General features: G+C 38.3%; 2 protein-coding genes across 4 annotated transcripts in view; both read left to right on the forward strand.

Moving 5' to 3' along the window:
• LOC121515617 (unconventional myosin-Ic-like) overlaps positions 1 to 8848 on the forward strand; it is a 105581-nt gene extending 96733 nt beyond the window's left edge. For all 3 annotated transcript variants that reach the window (XM_041796478.1, XM_041796495.1, XM_041796488.1), the window contains 12 exons: positions 95 to 171; positions 265 to 333; positions 441 to 525; positions 1071 to 1230; positions 2001 to 2084; positions 2654 to 2747; positions 2845 to 2900; positions 3448 to 3583; positions 3667 to 3737; positions 4106 to 4203; positions 4390 to 4489; positions 5057 to 8848. In XM_041796478.1, the coding sequence (XP_041652412.1) occupies positions 95 to 171; positions 265 to 333; positions 441 to 525; positions 1071 to 1230; positions 2001 to 2084; positions 2654 to 2747; positions 2845 to 2900; positions 3448 to 3583; positions 3667 to 3737; positions 4106 to 4203; positions 4390 to 4489; positions 5057 to 5083 (1057 nt within the window). In that variant the 3' untranslated portion in view covers positions 5084 to 8848. The remainder of the gene's footprint in view (positions 1 to 94; positions 172 to 264; positions 334 to 440; positions 526 to 1070; positions 1231 to 2000; positions 2085 to 2653; positions 2748 to 2844; positions 2901 to 3447; positions 3584 to 3666; positions 3738 to 4105; positions 4204 to 4389; positions 4490 to 5056) is intronic.
• Positions 8849 to 13595: 4747 nt separating this feature from the next.
• The window catches only part of LOC121527287 (large neutral amino acids transporter small subunit 4-like), a 46437-nt gene continuing 32511 nt past the window's right edge, over positions 13596 to 27521 (forward strand). Inside the window, exons 1-2 of the mRNA XM_041814194.1 lie at positions 13596 to 13757; positions 16678 to 16899. Coding sequence (XP_041670128.1) covers positions 16740 to 16899 — 160 coding nt within the window. The 5' untranslated portion in view covers positions 13596 to 13757; positions 16678 to 16739. The remainder of the gene's footprint in view (positions 13758 to 16677; positions 16900 to 27521) is intronic.

Genomic DNA, 27521 nt, shown 5'->3' on the forward strand with positions numbered 1-27521 from the left:
TTGTGCTTCATTTAAACCCAGACTTAACAGCCATTGTGTGATGTAAAATGTATTTTTGCATCATATTTGTTTTGCTTTGAACTCGAAATTTCAGATCAAAAATCTTCATCCGTTTCCCAAAAACTTTGTTTGCAACCGAGGATGCATTGGAGACCCGGAAACACAGTCTTGGTGAGAGCCGTAAACACAACTCGTTATTTTTACATTACATTTTCATCACCGCAAAGTAAAACTGTTTTTTTTTCTCTCCCTTTGGAATCACAGCCACCAAGCTGCAGGCTGGATGGAGAGGCTACAGCCAGAAGTCCAAGTACCAAAAACTCAGAACTGCAGGTGAGCAAACTCGATCATTTTCTCTTATTGATTACATCTAATCGTTTAACCACAGTAACAATTATTTTGTGCATTTAAACTGATGATTTATGTTATGTACTGTGCAGTTATTGCCATCCAGGCATGGTGGAGAGGGATCCTGGCCAGGAGGAGGGCCAAGCGCAGGCGAGAGGCTGCTGACACGATCCGCAGGTACCAGCCAGCAGATAGTTAAAATAGACAAAGAGCTGCTGCTACTAAGAAAGCCTTTACTTGAGCCTAACTTAGCACTGGGATTGTCATAATCCAAAATCCTTAAACTTCAGTGAGATACTAGCAATAATCAAACCATATTGATAAGTGTTTGATATTATGGCAAACAAAAACTTACTTGAACATTGTTCTAAAAGTCTATCTGGGCGTAATATCTGAATAAAGGAATTAAAACACACTGTTTGTTCAGTACTGCACTCTGTATCTTACCTTATGACCTCATAAAATTTGAAGCATTCTTCCTAAGTATCTCTAACATCTTAGAGAGGACACCTCTAAGCCATAGACACAAATAAATACATAAATCTACCATTATGCAGGTAGATTCATATATACTCTGCTTGATCAAGCCTTTTTTAAATCATAATTAAGTTTGTGAAAAAGGATGCTGACCATCTTGTTTTTGTTCATTAGTCTTCAATAGTAACCCTGTTGTATCCATGTGTTTTCTGAGCCTTTTGTAATTAGCTTTTCTCCATCTTTAGGTTTATCAAAGGCTTCATGTACCGCCACAAGGAGCGCTGTCCAGAGAACGAGTACTTCCTGGATTATGTGCGTTACTCCTTCCTCATGAAGCTGCACAGGAATCTGCCCAAAAATGTCCTGGACAAGAGCTGGCCAACGCCTCCAGCTGCTCTCACTGAGGTGAGGACTGAACACACATTCAAATACACATCTACAAAAACAAGACAAAGCAGCAAACCAAACTAAAGGATAAAAAAAAAACCATTAATCTCTGAGATGCAAACTGGGATTTAATAGGAATTGTAAAATGAGATTTTTAAGGACAATTTTGGATCAAATGTGAAATTTGAAATATGCTCAAGGAAATGAAAGAAGTTTTAATCTTTTTGTTTTTGATATTTAGATTTAATATGTCTGGAACTGCAAGATAAAATTTGGAAAAATGTAATCCCCAATACAGTCAAACACCACTCTTTGAGCCCTGAATTTAGCTAAGTGTGGTTATTTGTTAAACGACAAAAAAAAGTGCAACATGCACTATTAGAACTCTTCAAGGACATTTCAGAAAATATAACTCTAGCACTTTTTATGCCCCCTCTCTATAAAGAATTGTAACATATTATAAATGTTCTTACAATGTGTCATAACGCGCCTATAATGCTGTACAACCATAGGTCTTAGCAATCATGACTACTCATAATGCCTTATAATAGTAATCATAAATAATTATAATGCCAATGTCTTTAATGACGTATAATGTGTTATAGTGTACATTTAGTTATAAGTCATTATGGACACTGGCATTATAATTAGTTATCATTACTTTTATAAGGCATTATGAATAATAATTCTTCTGCTATATAATTGGAAATTCAACCTACAATCCAATCTACAGTAGCACCCCCAGGAATAAAGTAGATTGTAAAAATAACATGCATGTTTATCTGCAGGCATCAGAGCATCTACGAAAGCTGTGCATGCAGAACATGGTGTGGAGCTACTGCAAGAAGATCAGCCCTGAGTGGAAACACCAGGTGAGTGTTATCTGGTCTCTGGTCAGAAACAGCATCTGCATTTTTTTCCATTCCTCTGTGCCTGCGATAGCAGAAGCCGGCATAATGTTTTCAGGTTGCCAGTCCAAACATGTACAACTTAGGTCAAAGGTCAAGGAAATCGAGCCTCATGTTCATCTTTTGCTTTTTGATTGGATACGCTCTGGAAATTTCTACAAACTTACCACAAACCCCCACTAAGGGTTCAAGGATAAAATAATTTGGTTATGGGGTAATAGGTCAACGGTTAAGGTCTCATGTTTATTCCCTGCTTTTGAACGGGATATCTCATGTAATCTTTGAGGGTTTTCCTTCAAACTTTGCACTCATGTCTACTTTGAACTTAAGGGTCAATCTATAACATTTTATAGGTCAAAGTCAATGAGCCTTATATTCATCTCTTGCTTATAAGATTTCTACGAATTACACCACCACAGAAACCACCCTCACCCTTCTTATTTATCCTCCATTGTACTTCTTTGTTTGTTTGTATTTTTCCTGCCAGGTTTCTTGTTTCCTTTTTTCAATTGTTTCAAAATTTGTCTGAGCAGATGGAACAAAAGATGACTGCCAGTGAGATCTTCAAGGACAAGAAGGACAACTACCCACAGAGCGTGCCCAAACTGTTTGTCAGCACCAGACTCAGTAAGATTTTTCCTTTTTTTTTTTTTTTTTTTTTTTTTTTGATGAAATGATTTTGGATTTTATGAAAGGCTTTCACAGTTTGTCTCCTCTCATTCAGATGGTGAGGACATTAATCCCAAAGTGCTGCAAGCACTAGGCAGTGAGAAGATGAAGGTGAGTGAAGTTTGCACTGTTTGAAACCATCATGGCTGCTCAGATCACATCCAGAGTCTTTTACCCAACTCAGATTAGTAGCTGGAATTTGTTTTTCCCTTTCATTTTCACTTTTTTAGACTTAAAGCTTTTCAAAGAGCAACAAGAAAAGATGTCACAACTAGTTCTTAGAAAGCAGGAAGCAGCTGTTGCGTCACTGTTTATTGGTTCATTTTGTCAGCTGATGCTTTGTAGAATTAAAAGATAGAAAGAAGAGAGGAAGCAAAGTTTAGATTTGGTTTCCTTTATTGTAAAGCCACAGTCACAAACACCCCCAGCTCAAGACTGATTTGAAGAACATTCCCTAACAGGAAAATATATACTCTTATTTAAACTAATTTTTTGGTGTTGTGTTTTGACGCCTCGCCTCATTTCTGCTTTGTATGTGTACGGATGTGAGTCAACTGGAAGGGACCATAAGGGATTTAAAATTATAATTTATTTCATAGAAAAAATGTCACGCCTACAGTATCTCTTTAAAATGATATTTACAATAATCTTTTCTCAGTATGCAGTGCCAGTCACCAAGTACGACAGGAAAGGCTACAAAGCTCGGCCCCGACAGCTGCTGCTCACCGGCAGCAGCGTGGTCATCGTGGAGGAGGGCAAAGTCAAACAGCGTATCGATTACGGAGCTCTCAAAGGTCTGAGGTCATCAGTGGACAGAGGGGACATGACTTTTATTATGGGCTGTTAATTTCCCATTCAAACTCTCCTTCTCTTACAGGTATCTCTGTCAGCTCTCTCAGCGACGGCTTGTTTGTTCTGCACGTGCCCAGTGACGACAACAAACAGAAGGTAAACTAAGGACATAATGTAGACTGATAATCAAAATTTACCAGAACTCAGGGTTACTGTGTGCTCTTCAAAATCAGATTTAAGAATTTTCAAGAACTTTATTAGACCCAAACAAAGAGAAATAAATAACTTGTATTTCATTGCATTGATGGACTTGTGTGTTTGTATCTCATTGTCCTTGGGTTAAAAAGTGTTTTTGCACAGCAAGTTGCCTTAAATATCAAGTCAACGCAAGGCTTTAATGGAAGCGATATTGAAGGATATGTGGAGAACCCCGAAGTCTCTAATTAAAGCTAATGTAGGTTTATTTTGGTGTTTGTGTGCTTTAATAAGATCTTTGAACTGTATGTGTCATTGGTTCTTCACAGGGAGACGTAGTCTTGCAGAGCGACCATGTGATTGAAACCTTGACCAAGCTTGCAATCTGTGCCGACAAAGTAAACAGCATCAACATCAACCAGGGCAGGTAGGGAGCAGTAAACCTGTCATTAGCCTTATCATGATTTCTCTGCCTGTTGATTTCCATCCAGTGATGTAATAAATATTCATACATTCATAATCTCTACTACTACATACTCAAGCCTCTGCAGATGTAATGTTTTAAAAAAACAAGAAGGAAAATGTTTCTAAATGTCCATCTGTTCCTCCTCAGTATAAAGTTTACAGTGGGTCAGGGGAAGGAGGGGATCATAGACTTCACACCTGGATCAGAGCTCCTGGTGGCCAAGGCGAAGAACGGACACTTGTCTGTGGTGAGTCAATACATCATCCTCAATTTCAATCAGCCAGACAAATATTTTTAAGTTAGAAGTTGTTAAAAAAAATTAAGCATTGTATTCATGTTTTTCAGTCTTAAGTGATACAACAGCAGTTTCAGAATGAGTAAGAATGCTATTTCCTCTGACGTCATGGAGGTTATTAGCTTGGTTGCTCCTTAGTTGAAGAAAGAGGATTAGATTATAAAGAGGGACATTAGCCCACATTTAAATTTTTAAAAACACTTGTTTGATTGCCTACTATTTCAATATAATGCAATGAAGAGACTCAGTGTAGGCCAGTTTGTCTAACCAGAAGTAGCCCGGCAATAGTTGCTGTGAGAGGGGGCTCCCTGATTGGTAGAAAAGCAGACCATAAAGGGTCAGGTGAGAAAAAGGGTCATTTTGCTCTATGTCTTTTTGAGTCTCTCCTTCCTTGCCAGAGCAATAGTGCTGTTTTAGAGCAGCTTTTCTTTTCAAACTAACATGCTTTCTTCATTTCTCTAGTGCGGTCTATGAACCACAGCCACTGTTTTAAACTCTGATATGATGTTTTTCTTTCAGACGGCTCCCAGACTGAACTCCAGATGATGGCCGTCCTGACCTCACCAGGTGCACACCTTTGTACTCCTGGCCTCCCATCCTCCAATCACACGACTGCAGATGCCACTCTGCCTAAGCATAAGTGCTTCCAATTAAAAAAAAGAAAAAAATCAAGCAAAACTAATTGATATATTTATGTTTATATATTATATTTTGGGGATTAATACTTTTGCTGTTTGAATATTCTGATTTTATATATGAGGCCAAGGAATAACAAATATTTTTGGTGCATTTTTCTTGCACCATGTGTGTTTATTGTGCTTTATTTGGGATCATGACCAAGACAACGATGAGGGAAGAGTCAGAGTAAGAGACAACAATGAGCAGAAGGAGCTTGTTGTTAGAGAAAATCGGGGTTCTTTGTTGCCTGTAGCCTCTTTTTTTCCAGTTTACCTGTTCTGCTTGACTTGTAAGTTTGATAATTGTCTTGCTGACACTACTTACAGGGTTGGATTGCTTGTTATAAAAGCATAAAGGTGTAAGGAAAAAGGCTGACAGTATGTAGGATGGCAGTTGAGAAGAGTAAAGATTATGGTTCAACCAAAGCGGGAGGCTTCTGCACCCAAAAAGCTGGTATTAATGTCAGATGGTGGCTCATTAAATCAGAGCAAAGTTGGATTTAGCACTAGGTATATTTAGAAATCCATTTATACAGTTATGATACATGAGAAGGCATGTCAAGAGGGCTCTACTCTAAAGAAATAGATGGGATACAACATAAATGCTGCAAATAGGAACAAAGTAAGTGAGCAGTGGTGGAGAAAAGGCAAGAGAAAAGTAAAAAGGAAGATAAAAGAGAGCAGCAGTTTAACCCCTGGTGCTTGTGCCTTTCTCTTTGACTAATTTATTTATAATTAGTGAGATGAGCTGTATATTACTGTATGAAAAACCATGACACTCTGCAGCAGAATGAGTCGAGTTAAGTGTAGATACAAACTGTAATCCTTCAACTGAAATTTGTTTTTTTCTTTTTCTGGAACCACGTAACCCGCTCAGCCAAAGGCCAACGCTTCCTTCACTCTACTGGTCAACATTTCCTGAGTTATTCCGTCTCTCCTGTCGTCTTTGTCCTTCAGACTCCTCCCTCACCTGCCTGTTGTCTCTCGAAGAGCTTTGTTTCTGCTATGACTGAACTGGTCTAATGGCTACGCTTGACTAGGGCTTTAACTTTATTTTTGTAAATGCTACCAAAAATTATTTTAAAAATAGGGAAATACTTAGTTGAAATCAGCATAAAGACCAATTTTTGAGGTAAAACACCAGTTAAAGCCTTATTAATGAACTTCTGTTTTACTTAAATTATCTCAAAAAATTGTCAGAAGCAGCCCAATCAGTAGATTAATGCTGAACTGTGTGATTTGAATATATGTGTGGCCCACAGTGTCACACTTTTCTTTATAAAAGTGATTATGTTGATGGAGTAAACATCGAGTAAATGCATAGGTTACAGTAACTTTAATGTCAAATGCAAAACATGGTTTTGTGCTGCATGTAATGCTCCACAACCAACAGAAAATGAACCAATGGCAGCACAATGACCTTTTTTGTTTTCAGAATTCCCACATGCTTCCCTGAGCATCAGTCATGACTTCCTGTTGGATGACAGCAATACGGCAACAGCAGCCTTCTTTTGGAAATGTAGTAAGCTTGTTGTATTGTGTTAGGCTTGTATTTCAGTTGATTAAAGCCAGGAATGAAGTGCACAAAAACCAAGACTATTAGTGTTTTAACGGTCTGGACTCCGGATATGGAGCTAAAGACAGGGATGGACCTGCTCAAACAGGGACATACAGTCACCCTCATTTAAAATTAAATCTTTAATGTCAAACACAGACCTAATGCAAGGCCTGACTCAGCTAACTTTAGCAGCTTAAGATAATTCGCAAGAATATTTTCTAGAATAAGCTGACTTTTCTTGAGAGCTCTTTGTTGAATATTAATGACTGAATAACTTCAAGTTCAGGCTTTGTTTAGCTGAAGATTAAGGATCATAATCTCAAATATTTTTAAAGAAAATGTCAGCATAATCCTGTTGTTTAGCTCGTCGAAGCTACTGTCAGTTGTTTTTAAGTTAGAAATGTGACATTTTAAAAAATAACTTCACTGAGGCGCGTCTTTGCACAGCTTGATTTTCTGTTCATTCATAACTCAAACTCACTGCACACCGCACTCTAAGCTAACAGATAATATGCCCATCTGCGATATTTAAAAGCTCATTTTCTCTGCATCACGTGACTTTATCATTTTTGTATTTCTGGCATTTCTTAATTGCCTAAGTTGTCAACAGGATAGCTCAACAATTGGTCCATGAATGGAGTTTAAGAACAATATTCATTAATAACACATCCACATAAGTAATTGTATTGTTATTTAGAAATATTTAAAACATGTTACAATGGGGTTACATTTTTTTATGCCACCTGTTGGCCTACAGATGAGCTCACATACTTAAAAATTCTGGCAAAGCCAGTTTACATCCAAGGATTTCTCACATAACAAATTGCACACTTCAACTTTGAAATGTGAACGTCAGATTTTCTGTAATGTGAAAATATGTGATTTTGGACACAGTTCAAGAATGGAAGATCGATACCGCCCTTAGTCAGTGAGCTAACTGTGAGCTCGCAGCTTCGACTTAGTTGAGCATGTGTAAGAAAAAGCAATTCTCTAAAAAACTAAATGACAAAAATTTTGGATGTGGATTGAACTGATTCAGAGAGTTTAGTTTTGTTTCCTTAAAGCTAAATTCAGTAATCTATTCCCCTGTTTTTCCAGTCTTTCTATGAGGCTAAGCTATCCGTCTCCCAGCTCTAGCCTTCCATTAAATGCTCTTACTGCATAAAAGTGTCATCTGATTCTCAGCAGTTAAAGCCCATTAATGTATTTCAGAATATTGAACCCCTCACAAGTGCCTGAAAGTAGGCTCTATTATCTTGATAGCCATATGACACGTAGTAACTCATTTAGTTATGACCTTGAACAGACTATATTTTATTATTATAGCTAAAAATCACCCTAGTTCAGGCCAAAAGCCACCTACAGACCAGTTCCACATCAAATATCTTTCTAACTATCGACCAAAGACTGATCCTTAGAAAAATGACTCCAAAATGTTTCCAAGTTCTCTCTCTTTTTTTTCTAGACTTCTCTTAATGGCAGAACTTTCTTTTCCTCTGCACGACACAGGTGCAATAAGCCGAGGCAGGACTGTGCTACTGCACTTAAAATGAGCTAGCCAAAGACCATGTTGATTCTCTAGTGATTTTGTGTTAATGATTTATATATTACTTTGTCAGTCTTGAATGTTAATGTTTTTTTCTTCAGGAGGGAGATCTTTATGTACAGTTTGTGTTCTGTGTTGTAAATGAGAGATTCAAGCCGAGTGGCGGTTTGAAGATGTGAAACGTTTGGTGAGAAAACGCTTCTAGCATTGCTTGTTAATACAAACTGTTGATGTGCCTTGTTGGATAGCAATGCAACAGACTAGCGTAAAATTTGAGAGAAATACCTCCCTGACTGAGTCCTGTCTTTGTGGCCATTTATAAAATTCCCCAGCAGCACCTGAACGCCTCCTCCCTCTGTGTGTATAAGCTTTATTCAAGCCAGATCCCAAGTTTATCTTTTGATTTACAGATGCACTCCTGTTATCAGTCCTGATTTACTGTATGCACCGCACCAATGTATAATTATGCCAATACACTAAGAGATAAGATACTAAAGATTTGAAAAATAAATTTGAAAAGTAAAAACAAACTCTATTTGCTGTTTGTGCTTTATTTTTGTTCCAGTTCAGCTGTGTGTTTGTGTCCTCTTTGGAAAGGAAAATACATATTTTTTTCTTTATATTTAAGTTCATAGGAGGAAGATTTGCTATTCATTGACATGGTTGCAAAAATACAAAAAGTTAAAGCTAGTTTCAAAATAGACCATGTCTATATGTATGTATGCAAGTTTTCAGTTGGGTTCATTTTTAACAATAACTGAATTTCCATAGTTCGCTGTCACTATTTTTCATTGCATTCTTGAAATGTTATTATTAAATCCAAATTGTAAAGTAATTCTTACCACTGTTGTGATTTTTCAATCAATAAAAGTGAAGATGTATTTTATGATCTTTGCTTTTAGATTTATTATTTTATATAGTGCTGACTTCTGCACCAGTGTGATGACTCAGAGGTAGGAGAAGGCTTCAAAGTGCTTATCCTGTAACATACATGGTTTAAAACTGTTTTAAGTTAAGACAAATGCATGTACAAAACAACAAGCTCACATCTCATGATCCCTTGTTAATGTGACAGTTTTAACACTTCCAGGAGTTCCACTTCAGTTGCTTTCTCTGTGTAACTTCCATAGTTAGGGTCAACAATAAAGCAAAGAGAATTTCTCAAAAAACTTCTTTTTTATGTTTTTATTTTGAAATTTGTTCTGTCTGAAGGTAAAGGTGCGATACTCCTGCTCAGATAAAAACGTTTTTATATTGAAAGTAAATAAAAATCTTATTGTCGTCAATGGCAGGATGGAAACTAAATTAAATTATCTAAAGTGGACTGCAAAAAAAGTGAAACATTTGACATCATTAGGTATAGGTTACTTTTGACTTGTCCACTGAGCTGTCTGAGCATGGGTGTTTTCACATCAGAACCGCCATTGGGTAGAATTTACCTGAGGCTGCTCTTCCATTGTGTCTAACTCTGTGTTTATAAAATATTATATTCTGTCAATCGTTGAATTTTCTAAATGTTTATTTCTAGCACATGGCGTTGTTAAAAAATTGTTTGTGTAACTCCAAAATGTTTACGTGGCTATTTATATCTAGAACCAGCACACGGGTAAAATGTATACCATAAGAAACCGTTTCTTTTCCTTTGGTTTTACTTCACACTAGCTGGCGGCCAGCTGAGCACAGTTATCGCCTCCCAGCTCCTACAGCCAATCACAGCTCTTTCTCTAAACAGCAGTGTATTTAAATACGACGTACTTCTCATTAATCCCTGCTTGCATTAAGGCTGATGCACCACACTGCTGCTGGCAAAGCTTCCCCTCCTCCACCCCAGCCTCCTCCTTTATAGCATAAAGCTTGTTGCAACCTTATATTCATATTCATGCTACTGAGGATTAATTGCTTTTGAACTGATTTTGTCTTCAGTACACAATGACCTAAATGTATCTATCTATATAGGGGTTTCTAGTTATGTGCTTCCTGGAAAGTCTCAGTGTGCTGCTTGAGGCGTGCAGATGGCCTAGTGGTCTAATGCGCTACCCATGATTGTGGGTGGCCCGGGTTCGAATCCAGCATGAGTCCTTTACCGCATGTCTCTCCCCACTTTCATCCCATTTCTGACTTTATCCTCCTCTGTCCAATAAAGGCACTAAAAAGCCCAAAAATATATCTTAAAAAAAGTGTGCTGCTTGACTGAGGGAGCATCTTTTGAGCAGAGCCTTCTCCACCAAGCTCAACTGTACATGGGTCCATGCCAGACGACCATCAAATCTGTAGGATCCTTAGAGATTGGCCAAAGAAGAATGCGCTGGCATTCCTCAGGAGACATGTCAGAGACTTGTTTAAAACTACAAACGACTGCAGGCTGTTATCCAGCAAAAAGGAGACACTATTGAGTATTAGCATCAGGGGGAAAATGATTTAGACCCTGGTTTGGGGGTTTTTGTGAAATATTTAATTTTTCTATGTGCAAAGTTAAATGATGTTAGCAGAAATGTCCAAAATAAAACTAGAATGTTTGGAAAAGTGGTGTTAAAATGTCATTTTTCTGTTTAACAGCACCTGGGAAATTAAAAACGGTGAAACTGGTGTTCTGCTATATGTCTGTTAATGTGTATGTTAGTGTATCCAGAGGAATAAACATTGAGAAATTACTTTCATCAGTGCCGAGGCATAAAAACAGAGTAGAGCTGAGAAAACAGGTTTAAGGAATGGGTAAAATTTGTCACTTAAGAAGCCATTTGGCTGAAAAAAACGACAATGAAATGGACATTTGATATGATTTTTTGGTGTTTTTAGCCTTTTTCATAGCCTGTATTCAAATGACATGCTGCTTTATGTCTGCTGAATGTAAAATAATGCCCATCAACATTAATGTGATAATGAACAGCAAAAATATCAGTTCTTAAAGGTTATAGAAGGTGTTTTGGAGTTTTCTTCGTTCTGGTGCAGTCTCAGCATTAATACACTAACTGCCCTGACTAGAAGCAGCCACTAGGTGTCGCCCACAGTGTGAAAATCCAGACAGCTGCTTTTGTTTTCCTCTCTTCAGACTACATGAACTCTGTTGTATTTCTAAGAACCGGGCGTTAGGTATGAAGTTAGAGGTAAACAGTGAGTCAGTAGGATCTGTAGATCCTACATGTGTGTGGGTGGGGCTGTGAAGTTTATACACGAGTCTTAACAGGGTATCAACTCAAATATTTTCACTGAGAACAACAATCCATGTGTAGATGTTTTGAATCTAAATCTGATCAAAACTTTCTAAAGTTATATGGAAGCTTTAAATACCATCTGTTTTGTCTGCTCTTTAACACTTTGTAGATCATAATCTTTTATAGAGTGTAATTTCTATTTATTTTGTTGCAGAATAATAAAAACTTCCAAGGAAGGCTAATTTAAGGTCATCATCTATCCACCATGAACAGATTTTGTCATGCTCTGTTTGATCTTAGTAAAGAACTTGTTTTGTTCTAAAGAAAAACCTCTCTGTGGTATCATATCTTTACCAAAGTTCCAAGGAATTTTCTGAATAATCAAATCTATTTTCACACTTCCCTTGTTATTTACATAAAGATGCCCCTCATTGTCACTTAAAGTAATTTTAGAAGCCCCTTGTATGGAGTACGGGGCCTTTGCCTAATGGTAAACTATCTATGCGTGCAGTCCTATCCTGATTACTTTTCGCTTTTGGGGATTAAAACTTTTGCTGCTTGAGTCTGATTTTACACAGGAGGCCTTGGAATCACTTCTTTTTTGTGCATTTTTCTTGCACTACGAGTTTTTCATACTTTTTTTGGGACGCATGACCAAAACCAATAAGGGAAGAGCAGAAAGAGATTGTCCTCAAAGAAAATCAGGGTTCGCTGTAGCCTGTAAAGAGTATTTTCCCCCTGTTTACTACTTATGTGGCCTGACTTGTAGCCTTGATGCCTTGCTGACTCTACTTACAAGGTTGGATTGCTTGTTATAAAAGTGTATAGAAAAAAGGCTGACGGGATGTAGGACAGTAGTTGTGAAGTGCAAAGGTTTTGCTTCAATTAAAGCAGGAAGATTTCTGCAACCCAAAAGCTAGTCTGTAGTTGGATTCAGCACCAGGTTTTTAAAGTTTTTTGTTCTGAAAACAAATGACACATTAGAGGAACTGTGCAGGACCACAAACAGGGGGGTTACATGGTTAGAGCTCTCTGGGGAACTGAGGGAGGGGCCCACAGAAATTAGAAAAACATGATCCATCCAAAATGTAATCAATGCCAAATACTCATCAAAACAACAAAATATAATACATAAATAAACAGAGTGTTAGCCATGCAAGGACTTCTACAAAAGTCAAAGTTGCCAAAAAAGTAAGGACAAGAACATCACAGGCATTTAACCTCAACAATAACACGTTTTAATCTTATTTACTGCTAGCTCCAAGAGCTGATCAGAGACATGCTAAAGAGGCGAACCCCTGCTAGGAGGTTAACTCTAACCCAACTGGTTCGTATACATTGATTTAAGTAAGCCATCTAGGGAAGGACCCTATAACCCTCATTGCTCCGGCCATCTCTGTGGGTGGGTCTGGGTCTGACATAAAAGAAATAAAAGCGATACAACATAAATGCTACAAATAGGAACAAGTATGTGAGCACTGGCTTGAGTCCATTGGTGGTTTCACATTTCAATTAAAAAACAAACGTCTCAGGGAAGGACCATGGGCCCCAGTAGCAAGGTCCATGCCTTCAAATGTCCTCAAATGATTATGATTTGTGGCAGAACTAATATTGTACTAGTAGTAAGCAAAATACTTTATTAAGTTGCTCCTGGCCTAAATATTTCTTTACATATTTAAATGTGGTGATCTATTATTGCACTCTTAAAAGATGATGAACAAATACTGTTTGGTATTTTGCTCTCTGAATGTGTTATTTGAAAATATGTTTTTTTACTCACTATGATTGTGTTTGGCTAAGTTGGGTTGGCTTGGGGTCTCTATATCACTATTAAACGCCCCCCTCTTCTGCCATCCTCCTTGATAAATGAATTTCTGATCAGAGATGAGCTGTGTTGATGTTGTTTTAACTGCCATAATCCACACCTTCTCATACTTTGTCCCAACATACCTGGGAGAACTGTTTTCCCCATCTAGCCCTAAGTATTGAGAAATATCTCTCATAATACTCTTACTGGGCTCTGATTGGCTCCTAGTGGTCTCTAGCTCAGCCGTCAGCCAATAGGAAGGCGGGGTTGTTTTTGTGCACGGCTGCTGTGCGTCTATAAAGCTGCTGCAATGAGGAATGATGAGAGGAGAAATAGTGATTCAAAGAAACCAAAGAGACGTCCTATATTTGAATTTCCATCTCTGCTTTCTGTGTCTGTCGTCGTTGGACGTTTTGACGAGCAGAGGCGGATTTGACATTGGACGGAGCGGCTCTTTGTGCCCTCAACCCACGGACTCAGGTAGGATGTCCGCACCAAGGATGCTCCACACACTTCACTTTACTGGAGGAGATATAGACTCTTATAATGGCATTATTTAAAATCTCTCTGAACGACACAGGCATCACTATGTGCCATGTATCCTACACTTTTAGAGTTGTCGTGTTTGTGTTGTTATTGTTTGACGGCTGCAGAGAGGAAGCTGCAACATCAAGGAAACCTGCAGCATCAACTTAAAGAGTAACTGTGATTTAATTCACTCAATCATTTCCTCTCATCAAAGGGCCATTCCTGTTTATTTAAATGCACTCTGATCTGATTAAATCAGATCAAGGTCATGGTTTCTTTCATTGTCCACACGATGACAAACACCATCTTCCGTTTCCTTGTTTTGCACGGTGAAAGTTTGGATGCAATTTGTGAAATAGAATGACAATTTTATGCAGACAGTTGTGAACAAGCAGAGCAAAAGCTGAGCTTCTCGTATCTGCTTGCTTTGTTGGTGCCAGTTGTTGTTACCCGTTAACTGTCTTTGTTCCAGCAGCGTGATGATGGTAATTCCCCGTACTGTTGTTGATACTGAACAGCTGAGCGCTTGGAGCGTAGATTTGCGTCAAGGTACTGAGAAACAACCCGAGTATTTCCGGAAACGGGTAGAAATTTCCTTCAGGTTAAAAACTAGGATATTTAACTAAAAGGAAAACAAGTGTAAGGTTAAAAACGCCACCCAAAATACCACAATCAACTAAAAAACCTTTAAAACATTTCTGATTGCAAAATTAAATACAAAGTAAGGGATTTAAAGGAAATAAGTCAAAGTAAGTTCAATATGGATAATATTCAATATATTTTAATTTTTCTGGTTTGCATTGGCTTTCTGTTTATTTGTGAAATGTGTTTGTTTTCTTTTTTTTTGTTTTCATTTATATATAAATTACCTTTAAGGGCAGAAGAATTTGAGTAGCAAGACAAATTTTCCTTAAGTGTATTTTATCCTATTGTATTCTATTAAATCCTGTTGTTAGAAATGTGTTATATTGGTATAGGGAAAAAAGTTATATTTTGCCATCCTCTGTGTACTACTCAGTAACTTTTCCTTTTATTGAAACAATATATCTGATAAATCCTTATTATAAACCCAGAGTAAGAAGTTTACAACAAAGTATGAAATAGAAATAAAACACAATAGAAAATTTGGGGGAAATGGTAAATTTAGGAGCTATCACAGGCCATTTGATAAATGTCAGCTTATTAACACAATAGAAAATGAACTATTTGTAATGGTTTTGATGGGAGTGCAGTTTACACTAAAATGAAAATATCTAGGCTTACTTTTTCACAAAGTATGTAAGATTATGATTTTAAAATTTGAAAACACTTTTAAAAATGATAGGATTTCTTTTGCATTTTAAGCATTTCAGCAGCTAAAAAACAAGCAATTTTTGAACCGCTGTACCCATAAAAAAACAAGAGGCTCATTCGGCTTTTATTGTGAAACTAACAACCGGAAACGCCCTTATCGTTCGCAGTAGCTCAGCTCTCTTCTCGGAGGAGATTGGAGATGCAGATTGGGGTAGGTGGAGGGGCGGAGGGGGGTGTATTGTGCGGATGATTTCAGTCCAGTTCAGACCAGTTCTAGCGCTGCTCTTCATACTTTGTCTTTATTCTTCTCACTGAGATGAGTTAGTGCGAAAAACAAATCAGGGAAGAGCCACTCTTCATGTCATGTCATCTCTTTGTCTGACGATTTTAAAATTGTTGGAGCATCGAGTGGCACAAACTTGTACTCGGACGAAATTCATAAGCCATTTAAAATAAACAGACTGCGTTAATTACTCTTTTATTAACTGTAGGATATACCACAGGAGTAAACGTTAAAAAACGCTTTGAGGTGCGATTGACACATTACAATCACTAGACTTTAAAATTTAACTTCTTTTCTGTCAGTTTAAGACACACATTAATTTACACAGGGCTTTCATGTATTTGAAAACGTCTTTGTTCTTTATTCACTCCAATTTGGGCTAACAATTGTTAGCTTGTTTGCTAGTCCTCCGTTGTGTTAATACAACTGGTATTGTATCGAATATGCGCGAGCGTTGACAGTTAAATGACACCGAGTCTCGCGCCGCACTGGTCCGAACCGGCTTGAGCTTGCGCTGCATTCATGTACAGTGGTACTTCCTGTAAACAGATGCTTGTTTTCACCGAAGTAGACTTCTCTCACTCGACTGTGATTCACTGAAACTACCAAACTTTTCTTTGTTTATTGTCACACTCATATAGAAAATCAAGCAAGTCGCCGTGACCTGTGAAGGTATTTTAACCTCCAAATTAAGGAAGCTTTCAAGTTTCCTTTTTATTGGCAAAAATTTGAGGGCTGGATTCGATGAATTAAAGGATTTTGATCATATCTTCAAAAATGCACTCTTTTATTAACATTTACCATTAAAAAACCCGCATAAACTTTATATTTCTTGCTGTAAGTACCTCACTATTGTCTCCCAACATTTGTTCTGAACGCAACATCAACCTCACGTGTAGCTGCTGCACGAGCTATGTCACCAGCAGCCAATAGGAGGAGAGCACTTAAACCTTCTAGCCAATCAGATTGGCATTGGGCGGGTCTTTGTAATATTGATAGGAGGGGTTAGCGCCTCAAGGGTCTCAGCTGTTTTCTGCTGGTGGGAGTCCCTCATCATAAACATCAGGCAAAGACAAAGAAATGTACAACCCAGGCCTAGAAAGGCGTTAAAAACATGAAAATTAAATGCTTTAAATCATCATCAGCTTTATTAACTAAGTGGGCTCAGAAAAACACTGAGACAATGTACTGATTTTATGCTCAAAAACAAGCAAACAGGTTGAATATTGGCTTATGAGCTGAATAGATCCTTACTTTTCTTATCACCCTAACTACTCACACTGTCCATTCCTACAGGCTCCAGAAGCCTCCCTCTCTCCCAGTCAGACCAGTAAAGTGCTACCTCCAGTCCAGCAAAGATGGCTCCAACTTTGACGACAGCATTCTCCCGCCGCTGGTGGATGGCGGTGACGGCGGTGATAGAGAACCTGCTTTTCTCTGCTGTACTACTGGGCTGGGGATCCCTGCTCATCATGCTCAAGTCTGAGGGCTTCTACTCCTACCTGTGCAAAGGACCAGGTGGGTCATCTTCAAATGGGTTATTACACCCAACGAGGGTGGGGGAGTGGAGGGAACACACCAGGATTTTATGTGTTTAAGATTAAGAACATCAATTTGTTTGTACTTTGTGCATTTAGCTGATGGTAATTCTGAAGAGCTTCTGTTGATAATTGTCCCCATGGGACTCTAGGCCTCTTGGCTTCAGAGCAGGTAGTCCAGAAGTGTGTTAAAGTAAAATTCACTGTTAGAGCTTCCATTAACCAGACAAAAAGCAAACACAGGCATTGTCCAACCACATCTGATATGGCATTTACTGCACGCCCTTAACAGAGAGATGTTACACAACACATAAGTCTGAAATCTACTCGTAGTATACTTGAAATCTAATGTCAGTTGATAATGTCATCTCTCGTTTAGAAATAATTGGTGCCTATATTGCCCATTACACATCTCTAACTATTGTAACTTCTGGCTGACATTTATATATAATGTCAATCAATATATGTTTGCCTTCAGCTGAGGTAAGTCAAGTAGTCTACGTTGATCTTTCCACATGTGTAGATTGTTTTTCAAACTCTCTTTGCCCCAATCAACCCTGACTCAAGTGACATTACTTGAGGCCATACCACTATGGAAATACAAAAGGCTGTTATGCATCATATATGTTGACGTAATTAGGCCTGTCAGCATTAATGCATTTATAAGGATTAATTAAGGTTCCTCATTAGGGCAGTTTTTTATTTTAAATCACATACTTCATTGTCTCTGTCAGCACTTTGTTTAAGCCACTGTAGTCTCAGTGATGTAAAATTCTGTAAGTCTACCACTGCTCCTCAATGTCTCCTTTCACCTCAGAAAGCTCAGTAGTCAAGTCATCTGTACTCTGTAATCAAACATTTACCATTTTATGGTTCCCTTATTTCCATTTTAATTCCAAACAGTTCCTTTTCCCTTGTTAATTTCATGCAATAATCCTCAAAGTTCCTTATTTTAATTCAAAATAAAAGCAGGTCTCAGGTGCCAGTTTAGTTTAGTTGTTGGAGCAGGCGCCCATAGGCAGGGCCTATAGTCTCCAACGCACTAGTCGCTGGACTGATTCCTGTTCCCAGCGCCTTGTTTGGTGTATGTTTTCCCCCCACTCTCTTTCCACAAATTTCCTGTCTCTCTTCAGCTGTCCTTTCAAATAGACAAACGCAAAATGCCCAAAAAATAGACTTAGATAAAAAGCACATCTGAATCTTAACAGGAAGTCAATTACATTTTGAGACAGTAAAACAATTAAAAAGAAATCGAATCAGTTTTAAATGCAAAATAGCAGAAATTTAGAATGCAACAAACAAAAAAAATGCCATCAACTACAGAAATTCTTAGATTATACATGATTAAGATTTTTGATCATTTGACAGCCCTAGTAGTGATCTTTTTTTTTTAAACTCTAAATAACTTTATTTATCCATTAAGAACTTTATTTGCATAAAAGCAATCAGTGCGTATACATTTCAAATATATGACAGAGATCAGATCAAACACATTATAACATATGACATCCATGGTGCAAAATCAATCAGAAGTGCTTAGCAAGGTAATTATAGTTAACTAAAACTAACTAAATAACCGAAATTAAAATTCAATTCAAACTAACCAAAATAGATTAAAAATAGAGGCAAAATATCCTTAGTTTTACTCTCTAAAACAACCATACTGACTGGCACCTACCCCCAAGTCTGGGTTGTGTAAAATGGCCTGATTTGATTGGTTAAGACTACACACAGTGGTTGTTTTGTCTGGAGTTGTAGTAAAACATCATCTTACATTTGATAAAATAAAACGATAAGTGAAGAGTAGCCTGATTGATATGCTTTTAAAAATGTATGTTGTTCACAAAGCCTTGACACAAATCTGCAAAAAAACTGAAACTAATAAAAACTGAACTGACATTGAACACAGAAAATGAAAACGAATAAAAAAAAAAACAAATGAAAATTCGCATGACTGCGATGTTAAATGTTGCATCACTGCCATAAAATAATGATTCTATGAGATGAGCTACAGGTTGATTGATTACATGGAAACCTGTGTCACTAAAAATTTGCTCCTTTACAACTGCAGCTAGAACAGCCACTACCATGACTGAGAACAAAAGCTATGAATTGTTTGTAATAAGTGGCAAAAGTTTGGCTGAGTACAGTAGCCTAGTGTTTACGCGCCATGTCCAGAGCTGTTCCTTGATCCAAGCAGGCCAGGTTTAAATCCAGCATGTGGCTCCTTTCAAGCACGTATTTCCCCTCTCTCTTCTCAATTTCTGATTCTGTTCACAGTCTTTTTAATAACGAAGGCATAAAGTGCCTCTAGATTAAATCTATCAAAAGGAAATAGCATTGTAATGGGACCTAGAATTCAAACACTGATTGAATTGATCTATTCTGAGTGGGTGCATCTATATGAAGGAGATTTGTGGACCTAGAGAAGCATTAAAAGACCTCTTCTTATCAGTCATTCGTATTATTAAAGGTTTATTTCCTTGAGGAGAACAACGACCTGCGTGTGAGCAAACAGAATATTCTTATTGATCCAACAGAGAGGATTCCTCATAGAAAACAAGTCAATATGGCAGTAGGCTGACTCTGGACAAGCTTGGAGCAGCTATGAATTGCTTTTGCAAATAAAACCAACAGAAAGATCACATCGGGTTATTTTTGTGTCCTCAGTTCCCTTTAATCAAAAGAGATGCGGGGAGCTGCTCCACTCAGCCAGCCTTTATTACTTTGTGTTTTCATGGAACAAAATTGCTTTAGAAAAACAAAACAGATAATAGCTGCAGCTCCTCCAGTAAAAACGTGTTTTTTTTTATTTAAAACCACTCAGTGTCGCAGTAGCAGCGTTGATCAGATTAAGCGTAACGAGAACACGCTAAACGACTGCTTATCTTTATTTCCATCATCAGTGAGGTTTTGTCTCCATCTCCGTGAAAGCAGACAGAAGTGTGAATGAGTCCATTCATCCTTCCGTTCTCCACGGCGCTGATCACACAGGCTGACTTTGTTTCTTTGATCCACTGATTGAGTCTGTGTCTGTGTATTTCTCTCTTTGTTTCCTACAAAGGAGCACTGATGAAAGCATTGCAGGGTTAATTTGTGAATAGTAACACTTTTATTGGATTTATCCCTCTCACACGTTCACTCACACTATCATATGATATCTGTCCAAGAGCAGTACCATATTTACACCATGGCCATTTTCCTGGACCGTTTTCCTCTGGCCTGTCTTCCAGCCTTTGAATGTGTATCAAGATGGACACAGTATCTTCACGTCCTCCTGAGGGGTAAAGCCAAAATTCTGCTCAGAGCCATGATTCATGGCCTTACACTTCTTTTTATGGCATCCAACTAGACTTCTCGGAAAATGATCATGTAGAAAGAAATAGCATGATGAAAGTAGCTATGATGACAGAAAATCTATTTGATGTTTTATTTTTGAAGTTTGGCCCGGTCTCATATGATAGCATTTAGGTCATGCTGCTAATAACCCTAAACTTTACCTCTATTAAACAATATTATAAGCTAGCAGGTGGTTTGTAACAGTAATATGCTGTTAAACATTTTCTATTTAAATGAAATAAGGCTCTATGACCTTATGGATTTTCACTATCAATACGTAAAGCAGGACTCTTCTGTCACAATTTTCCACCTTGAACTACAATTTTTTTTAACATCATTTGAACTTCCTGAGATTTACAGGGAATTGGCTGCATTGCAAATATAGCTAGTAGTATTCTCCCAGCAGGTTGCCATATTTTTTTTGCTTTTTCTAGAGGATCCATACTTGTAATTAACCTAGAATGAAAGCTAATGACCCATTGATATTTCACTGAATTCATCCTCTTTATCTGATGGCGTTATCTCTCTTTCAACTGACTCAGCTCTGTCAAGCATCCTGACCCCGTCACAGCAGATCTTAAGTTTCTCGTCCCAGCTGTCTGACCTGCTGGACAGTGTTTAATCAGCAGCTTTGCTGTTTACTTGTAGGGTTGGAAAAGCAGGTCAAGTTGGAGCAACATACATTGTTTCTCTCAGGTCAAGTGAGTGCAGCACACGCTGTTTTGAAGGTGAGATCTGAGGTCTTCTCACAGTAAAGTTAACATGTTTGTCTTTCCTCAGGGCAAAAATGTGTAAATGTTCAGCATTGTTCTGCTTCTTTACAGCCTTGTGATGCTACCACTGTCATCTTCTCTTATAGTATAGTTGTAATGGGGAAAAAAATCACCCCTTCAAAATCTGTATAATGTTCTTCAACACCTTTAAAGTTTTCCCCTACTTCCTAACTGTTCTCTTCATTACATTAGAAGATTTCTACTCAACCTTTAACATTTCTAGGTTTTGCTTTCTTTTGATTTGTGAAATCACATGATTATTACACTAGTTGATCAGAAACTGTTGAAGAAAAAATGTTTTGATGCTATATTTTTGGACCTGGAGTACAGAAGTCCTTAGAGGAAATGCATCTATTAATTCTTTACTCCTTATTGATCTCAAGGAATGGACTCATTATCATTGAAATCCAGCTTTGTTATGTCAAGATAATGCAATTAAGAGGTGGAGATTGAAAGAAAACAACCACTCAGTACTCAGCACAGTAAACCAGAGTTAAATCAAACTCACGGTTGTAGGGTTCTGTACTTGAGACCCTTTTTATTGCTATTAAACAGATTGTTGTGTAGTGATTTACCTTACAATATCTGCTTTTCTCTCTTTGACTCTAAGTCATTGAAGGAACTCAGACATGAATATTTCTAGTACTAGTCAAAACATGAGCGCTGTGGAGTCTCTTGTGGCCAAAGATAAGATGCACAAATACGAAGAACAAAAACCTTAACTTCAAAAATCTACACTAAAATACATAATAATATAATAATTTGAAATATTATGCTTCTTAAAACATTAACGCTGAAGGGAAAACAACTCAGTTCATATTAAGAAAACTGACCACCACAGATTTTTTTCTCAGTTGCCCTTAAGGACCACCATACACAGGTTAGCTAGAGCAGTCATTATCAACTGACCTTGGGACAGGACCCACCTCCACCCCCTTACCCCAGTCATGACCAGAGTTTCAAAAAAATTTCAATCATACACAAATGTTTTTAATGATAAATGTGGCCATTTGGACTTGAAATGGAACGAAAGATGTGGCCAACCAAAGAGATGGAGACATTTCCTTCAAAATAAAAGCATATTATAGACTTTTTGCCACATCTATTTTTCCGGGCATACATCTGCAACCCACTGAAAAAGGCTTAACGGCCCACTTTGAGGCCTCGACTCACCATTTAAAAACCAAGGTACTAGAGTGCACCTTGGTATATAACATACTTCAAAGATGACCAACATTTCCCACAGATTTTTGTGTTTAAATGATTGTGTATAAAAAAACATCTACATAAAAATGTGAAATAAATAGGAAGAAGGAAAGGTGGTAAGGATGAGATGTTTTGGTCCCTGCTGTTAGGGTTTACAGTGTGACAAATTTCCATGCGTATCTCTAATTAAACAAAAGACTGGCTCTGTTTTAGAGAGCATGTTCTTCTTCATACTTGTGACACTGTTGTTGTTCAGCCACTCAGCACAGCCCACCCCCACACTGACTGTGGTTTCTCTTGTGTAAGGTCTACGTGTTTTCACTCAGGAGAAAGATAGTGATGTACATTTTATGTTTAAGTCGGCAGCTGCTCTCACCTCCCTTTATGTCTCACTTTTTGACTCATCTCTCCTGTTTTCACAGCCCTTGTGTTGTAAAGATTTTTGAATCTGTGTAAATGTTAAAACAGCAGAGGACTGAATAGCTCAAGCAAAATGTAAATCAAAACTACCATTTCTGTATAAACTTTGGTGTTTACTAATCTTCCACTCTTCTCTTGGCCCTTCTTGAGACGCAATGATAACTGCAGTCTTTTAAAAACTGGTTTTAATTACAAGAAGCAGTCATACCTTTAAACTGACTCTTTGCCAAGCCCCATCCTCCTTGGTTACTTTTACAAAGCTGGGACAAGGAAGTCAAACTTATGTAATAATCTGAAAATGACTGAAGGATGTGAGTCTGTTTGGCATTTGCTGTATAGGAGAGGCTCATTGCAGAGGAAGGAGTGGCATCAGTAAGGAATTCATCAATGAATACACAGAGCAGTGTTGACATAGGGAGAAACACTGAAGTAAAGCAGGTATATTCTACCTGTACAGCCTGGAATGTGCCTCTCTGTATGTGTGGTCATGAGAGTAATGGGTTCTTCCATTATTGACTCAGGTCTGCTGAGGCCTTTTGATTAGTCAGCAGATGAGGCAGCTGCTGTTCCAGTGAGCACATCATGCTCCTGTACACCTGAGGTATCACCCTGTAGCAGTAAAGCACAGAATCTCAATACTGACAGGAAACTGTGATCAAAGAAGGCTTTCAAAGCTGATACTGATGCTTTTAGCGCTGATAGACCTTGACAAGCATTGAAGAAAATGAAGCCAGTGCAGTTTTTGAGTGTCCACCAAAGCCAAGCAATCATAGTAAAGTGTTTTTTTTCTGTTTTTCTTTTTTTTTTTTTACAAGACAAACACTTTTATAGCCTGGTACAAACACAGTTATATCCCTGGCTCATTCTTCACTTACAAAAAACTTGAAAGGAGAGGCCTTGCACCTCTTAGGCTTTTAGATATCTCTAATGTTTTTTGCAGTGAATCATCTAGCAATATAAATTAATGCAAATAAGCCAAAAGCTAAGAGGCTAGCGTTGCCTCTTTACTGATATTGCAGGAGTGTGGAAGTTCAACATGCACAGTCAGACATGCACACACAGTGGTGCCCTTCCTGGTGGCTGTGTGTGTCCAGTTTTCACCTCTTTTATGCCTCTGTTGCTGGTATAGAGCTTTAGTTGAGTTTAGTTTATTTGGATTCCATCAGCTGCTGCTTTGCTGCAGCTATTCTTCACACACTAAAAACAGGTGATGAATGATAAAATTGTAGAAAAATATACATAAATGCACAGAATGATGCAAAATGACAATAAACTCTTATGACTAAAATATAACAACAAGCATGGAGACATTAAACATTTGAAAGAGTTGAGGGAAACACGAGTATAGCACAGCATATGGCACCATGTGTGATTGATTGATAGTATCAGTGCATGTTTGTTGGAGCAGTAGCATCAGTGCTAGCGCCCGTGCTAACAGGTCCTTCATTTTGGAGCTGAATACTGTGTCAAACTATTACTGGGTTCTGATGCTGGAATGGTTTTTTGTGCTACTTTAACCCCTTTTATTCGCTTTTGCCATATATTTTGCAACATTTTTCCTTTAATTAATTAGCCTCTGTTAACCATTATTTCCTGCTCTTAAGCTATTTTGTGCCATTCTGAAACTGCTCTTCAACATTTTTCCACCTAATTTTGCCCCTTTTTGCCTTTTTAATCAATATTTACAACTTTAAATCCATTTTGGCACATTTTTCTCTACTTCCGACTTATTTTTTTGGCTCTCTTACCAACTTTTCCACTTTTAACCCATATTTGCCTCCTTTTACTGCTTTTCTTGATTTTTCTGTGAATTCTTGTCCCTTTTGCCATTCTCAAAACATTTTTGCAGCTTTTATCAAATTCTTACCTTTTTAACCCATTTTTACCACTTTCAACACATTTCTTGCCACTTTTTAACCACTTTTCATGATTTTCCTATCAATTCTTGTCCCATTTTTGCATTTCTCCACCCATTTTGCAGCTTTTATCACATTTTTTGCAATTTTTTAAACCCATATTTATCACTCTAACTTGTTTTGCCACTCTGTAACCACAATTCATCACTTTTTTTCACCATTTTTTGCCACTTCTCACCCATTTTGCTTTTTGTCAATTATTTCATTATTTTTCCCTTGACGTTATTTCAGTCCTATCTACTTTATTCTCTGAGACCTTGTGCAGATCATGGCTTGAATTCATACTTCCCAAATGGTTTAGATTACTTCAGCTGACTGGGCAGTCTTCAATGTGTGCCAGTAGGCACAGTGTCTAGACTACCAAACAAAAAAATAAAGGGTCAGATATCAAATCATCATCAGTGCACGCTGGGGTGCAGTCACACCAAGCATTAGAGACTACCCTTGGTATCCAAATACCCAAAATAGATGGTATTACAAAGTATAAGGTCACCTGCTGAAGAGGAGAAGCTGAGGTCCTGAGCCTCCTGGCAAACAGCAGCAAAATGCTCTACATGTCAGTAAACTTAACAACTCCACCTAGGTATACAAATGTATGCATAAATATACAACCACAATGAATGAGCTCTAACAAAATCATGGCCCATATAGTTTTTGTGAATAAAGACCAAAACTAAGTTTTTGAATTAGGCTGTAAACATGTTTATTTCTGCTGCAAAAATCCTACTCCACTTTTTGATAAGAGTGTACGTGAATGAAATCAATCATGTGGTTTTTCATTTAAGCATGCAGGCCAATACAGCTCACTTACATCCTCATGTTACCTCTGACCAGTCTGTTCTGCTGCTGCTTATTTTAAAAGCTCCTCAGCATTGAGCCCTCCGTCAATATATGCACCAGTGTAAAAACAACAAAGCATTCATCAGATGTTCATTTAGCCCTTTTGCCTTTCACCTACTTTATCCTCACATCAACTTTCTGCACCAGGATGCATTTAATATGACATAATAGCTTCCTGTTGTTCCTCTGCAATCCCCCCATAGCCCAGAGACCAGCGTCAACACCTCCTCCTCCCCTCCCTCCTTTAACCTTAAGCTGGCTCAACAGAGGCAGAAATCAACATCACACCCTCCTCTGAGACCATAACAGGCTGGGAAAGCAGGTTTTTAGTTCTCTTGTTTGTTGGATGCAGCAGAGAGTTTAGCTGCTGCTGTCAACTTGCCCGCAGGACTTGTGATTAAGAAAAACACCCAATGACTAAGTCTTTTATACCTCCCTCCCTCCTCCAGTCATCAGATATGCTGTAACTGCTGAGTCCGTCTGTATTGTTCTCTGAGAGTTTCAACAAAAACAAGTCAAGGTGAGCTTGGAGCTGTTTTCTACGTCTGTCTGTTGATATCAGCAGAGTTTCCCCCCCAAGGCAACAGTCTAATAGAGCTGATAGACAAAAATAGACTCCACATGAACCCAGTGGACTGTGTTTACAAGTGATGTGGTCTCGTGTGTTTGGGTGAGCGTGTTACCCTCCAACGTGCACACAGGGGTTCAGCTCTGACTATTTCTGGAGCCTGTTTACCCCGTATTGTGTTTTTTTCACTCCGGTTTGTTTACATGACCTTTAATGAATGTCCTGGCTTTTAAATCAGCCGCTCAGCACTGAGAGATTGAGGTCTGAATGTCCAAGCTCAGGTCTCTGAGAGTAACATTAGAAAGATGCTCCTCTGAAATACCAAGAGGACATCTATTTTAGATCACACCCTGACCTTTAGAATGAGAAGACAAACCTAATTTATCTGATTTTTCTTTCACAACCAAAACAGAGAAAGATGATGTTTTATCATCAAAACAGACACATAAAGACTAACATGAATCTTCAATATGCAATAGAATAATCACACTTTAAGTCTTGGTCTGAACATTGAGGAAAAGGTGGTGATGTTTGATTCTGAAACATTTTCAGATTTTATGAACAGAATATTAACAGAAAATGTATCCATTGAACCATGATTATCCAGTCTTCTATCCATCCATCCATCCATGCATCCATCAATTCATCCATCTATCCGTCCATCCATCCATCCATCCATCCATTCATCCATCCATCCATCCATCCATCCATCCATCCATCCATTCATCCATTCATCTGTTCATCCATCTGTCCATCAATTCATCCATCCATCCATCCATCCATCCATCCATCCATTCATCCATCCATCCATCCATCCATCCATCCATCCATCCATCCATCCATCTGTTCATCCATCTGTCCATCAATTCATCCATCCATCCATCCATCCATCCATCCATCCATCCATCATCACACATCCATCCATCCATCCAAGCATCCATCAATTCATCCATCCGTCCATCCATCCATCCATCCATCCATCCATCCATCCATCCATCCATCCATCATCACACATCCATCCATCCATCCAAGCATCCATCAATTCATCCATCCATCCATCCATCCATCCATCCATCCATCCATCAATTCATCCATCTATCCGTCCATCCATCCATCCATCCATCCATCCATCCATCCATTCATCCATCCATCCATCTATCCATCCATCCATCATCCATCCATCCATCCATCCATCCATCTGTCCATCCATCCATCCATCCGTCCATCCATCCATCCATCCATCCATCTATCATCTATCCATCCATCTGTCATCCATCCATCCATCCATCCATCCATCCATCCATCCATCCATCCGTCTGTCTGTCCGTCCATCCATCCATCCATCCATCCATCCATCCATCCATCTGTCCATCCATCCATCCAACTATCCATCCATCAATCTGCCTTTCAGTCCATCCATTTGCTATTTGTCCACCTGTTTGTCAGTCCGTCTGCCCATCCCTGTTTTCAGAGGTGGATATAGTTTCTCTGGTTAAAATGTGCTTGAACAGAAGTAAAAGTAACAGTCCATAAATCTGCT

The sequence above is a fragment of the Cheilinus undulatus genome, linkage group 2 (assembly GCF_018320785.1).
Source record: "Cheilinus undulatus linkage group 2, ASM1832078v1, whole genome shotgun sequence".
Lineage (NCBI taxonomy): Eukaryota > Metazoa > Chordata > Actinopteri > Labriformes > Labridae > Cheilinus > Cheilinus undulatus.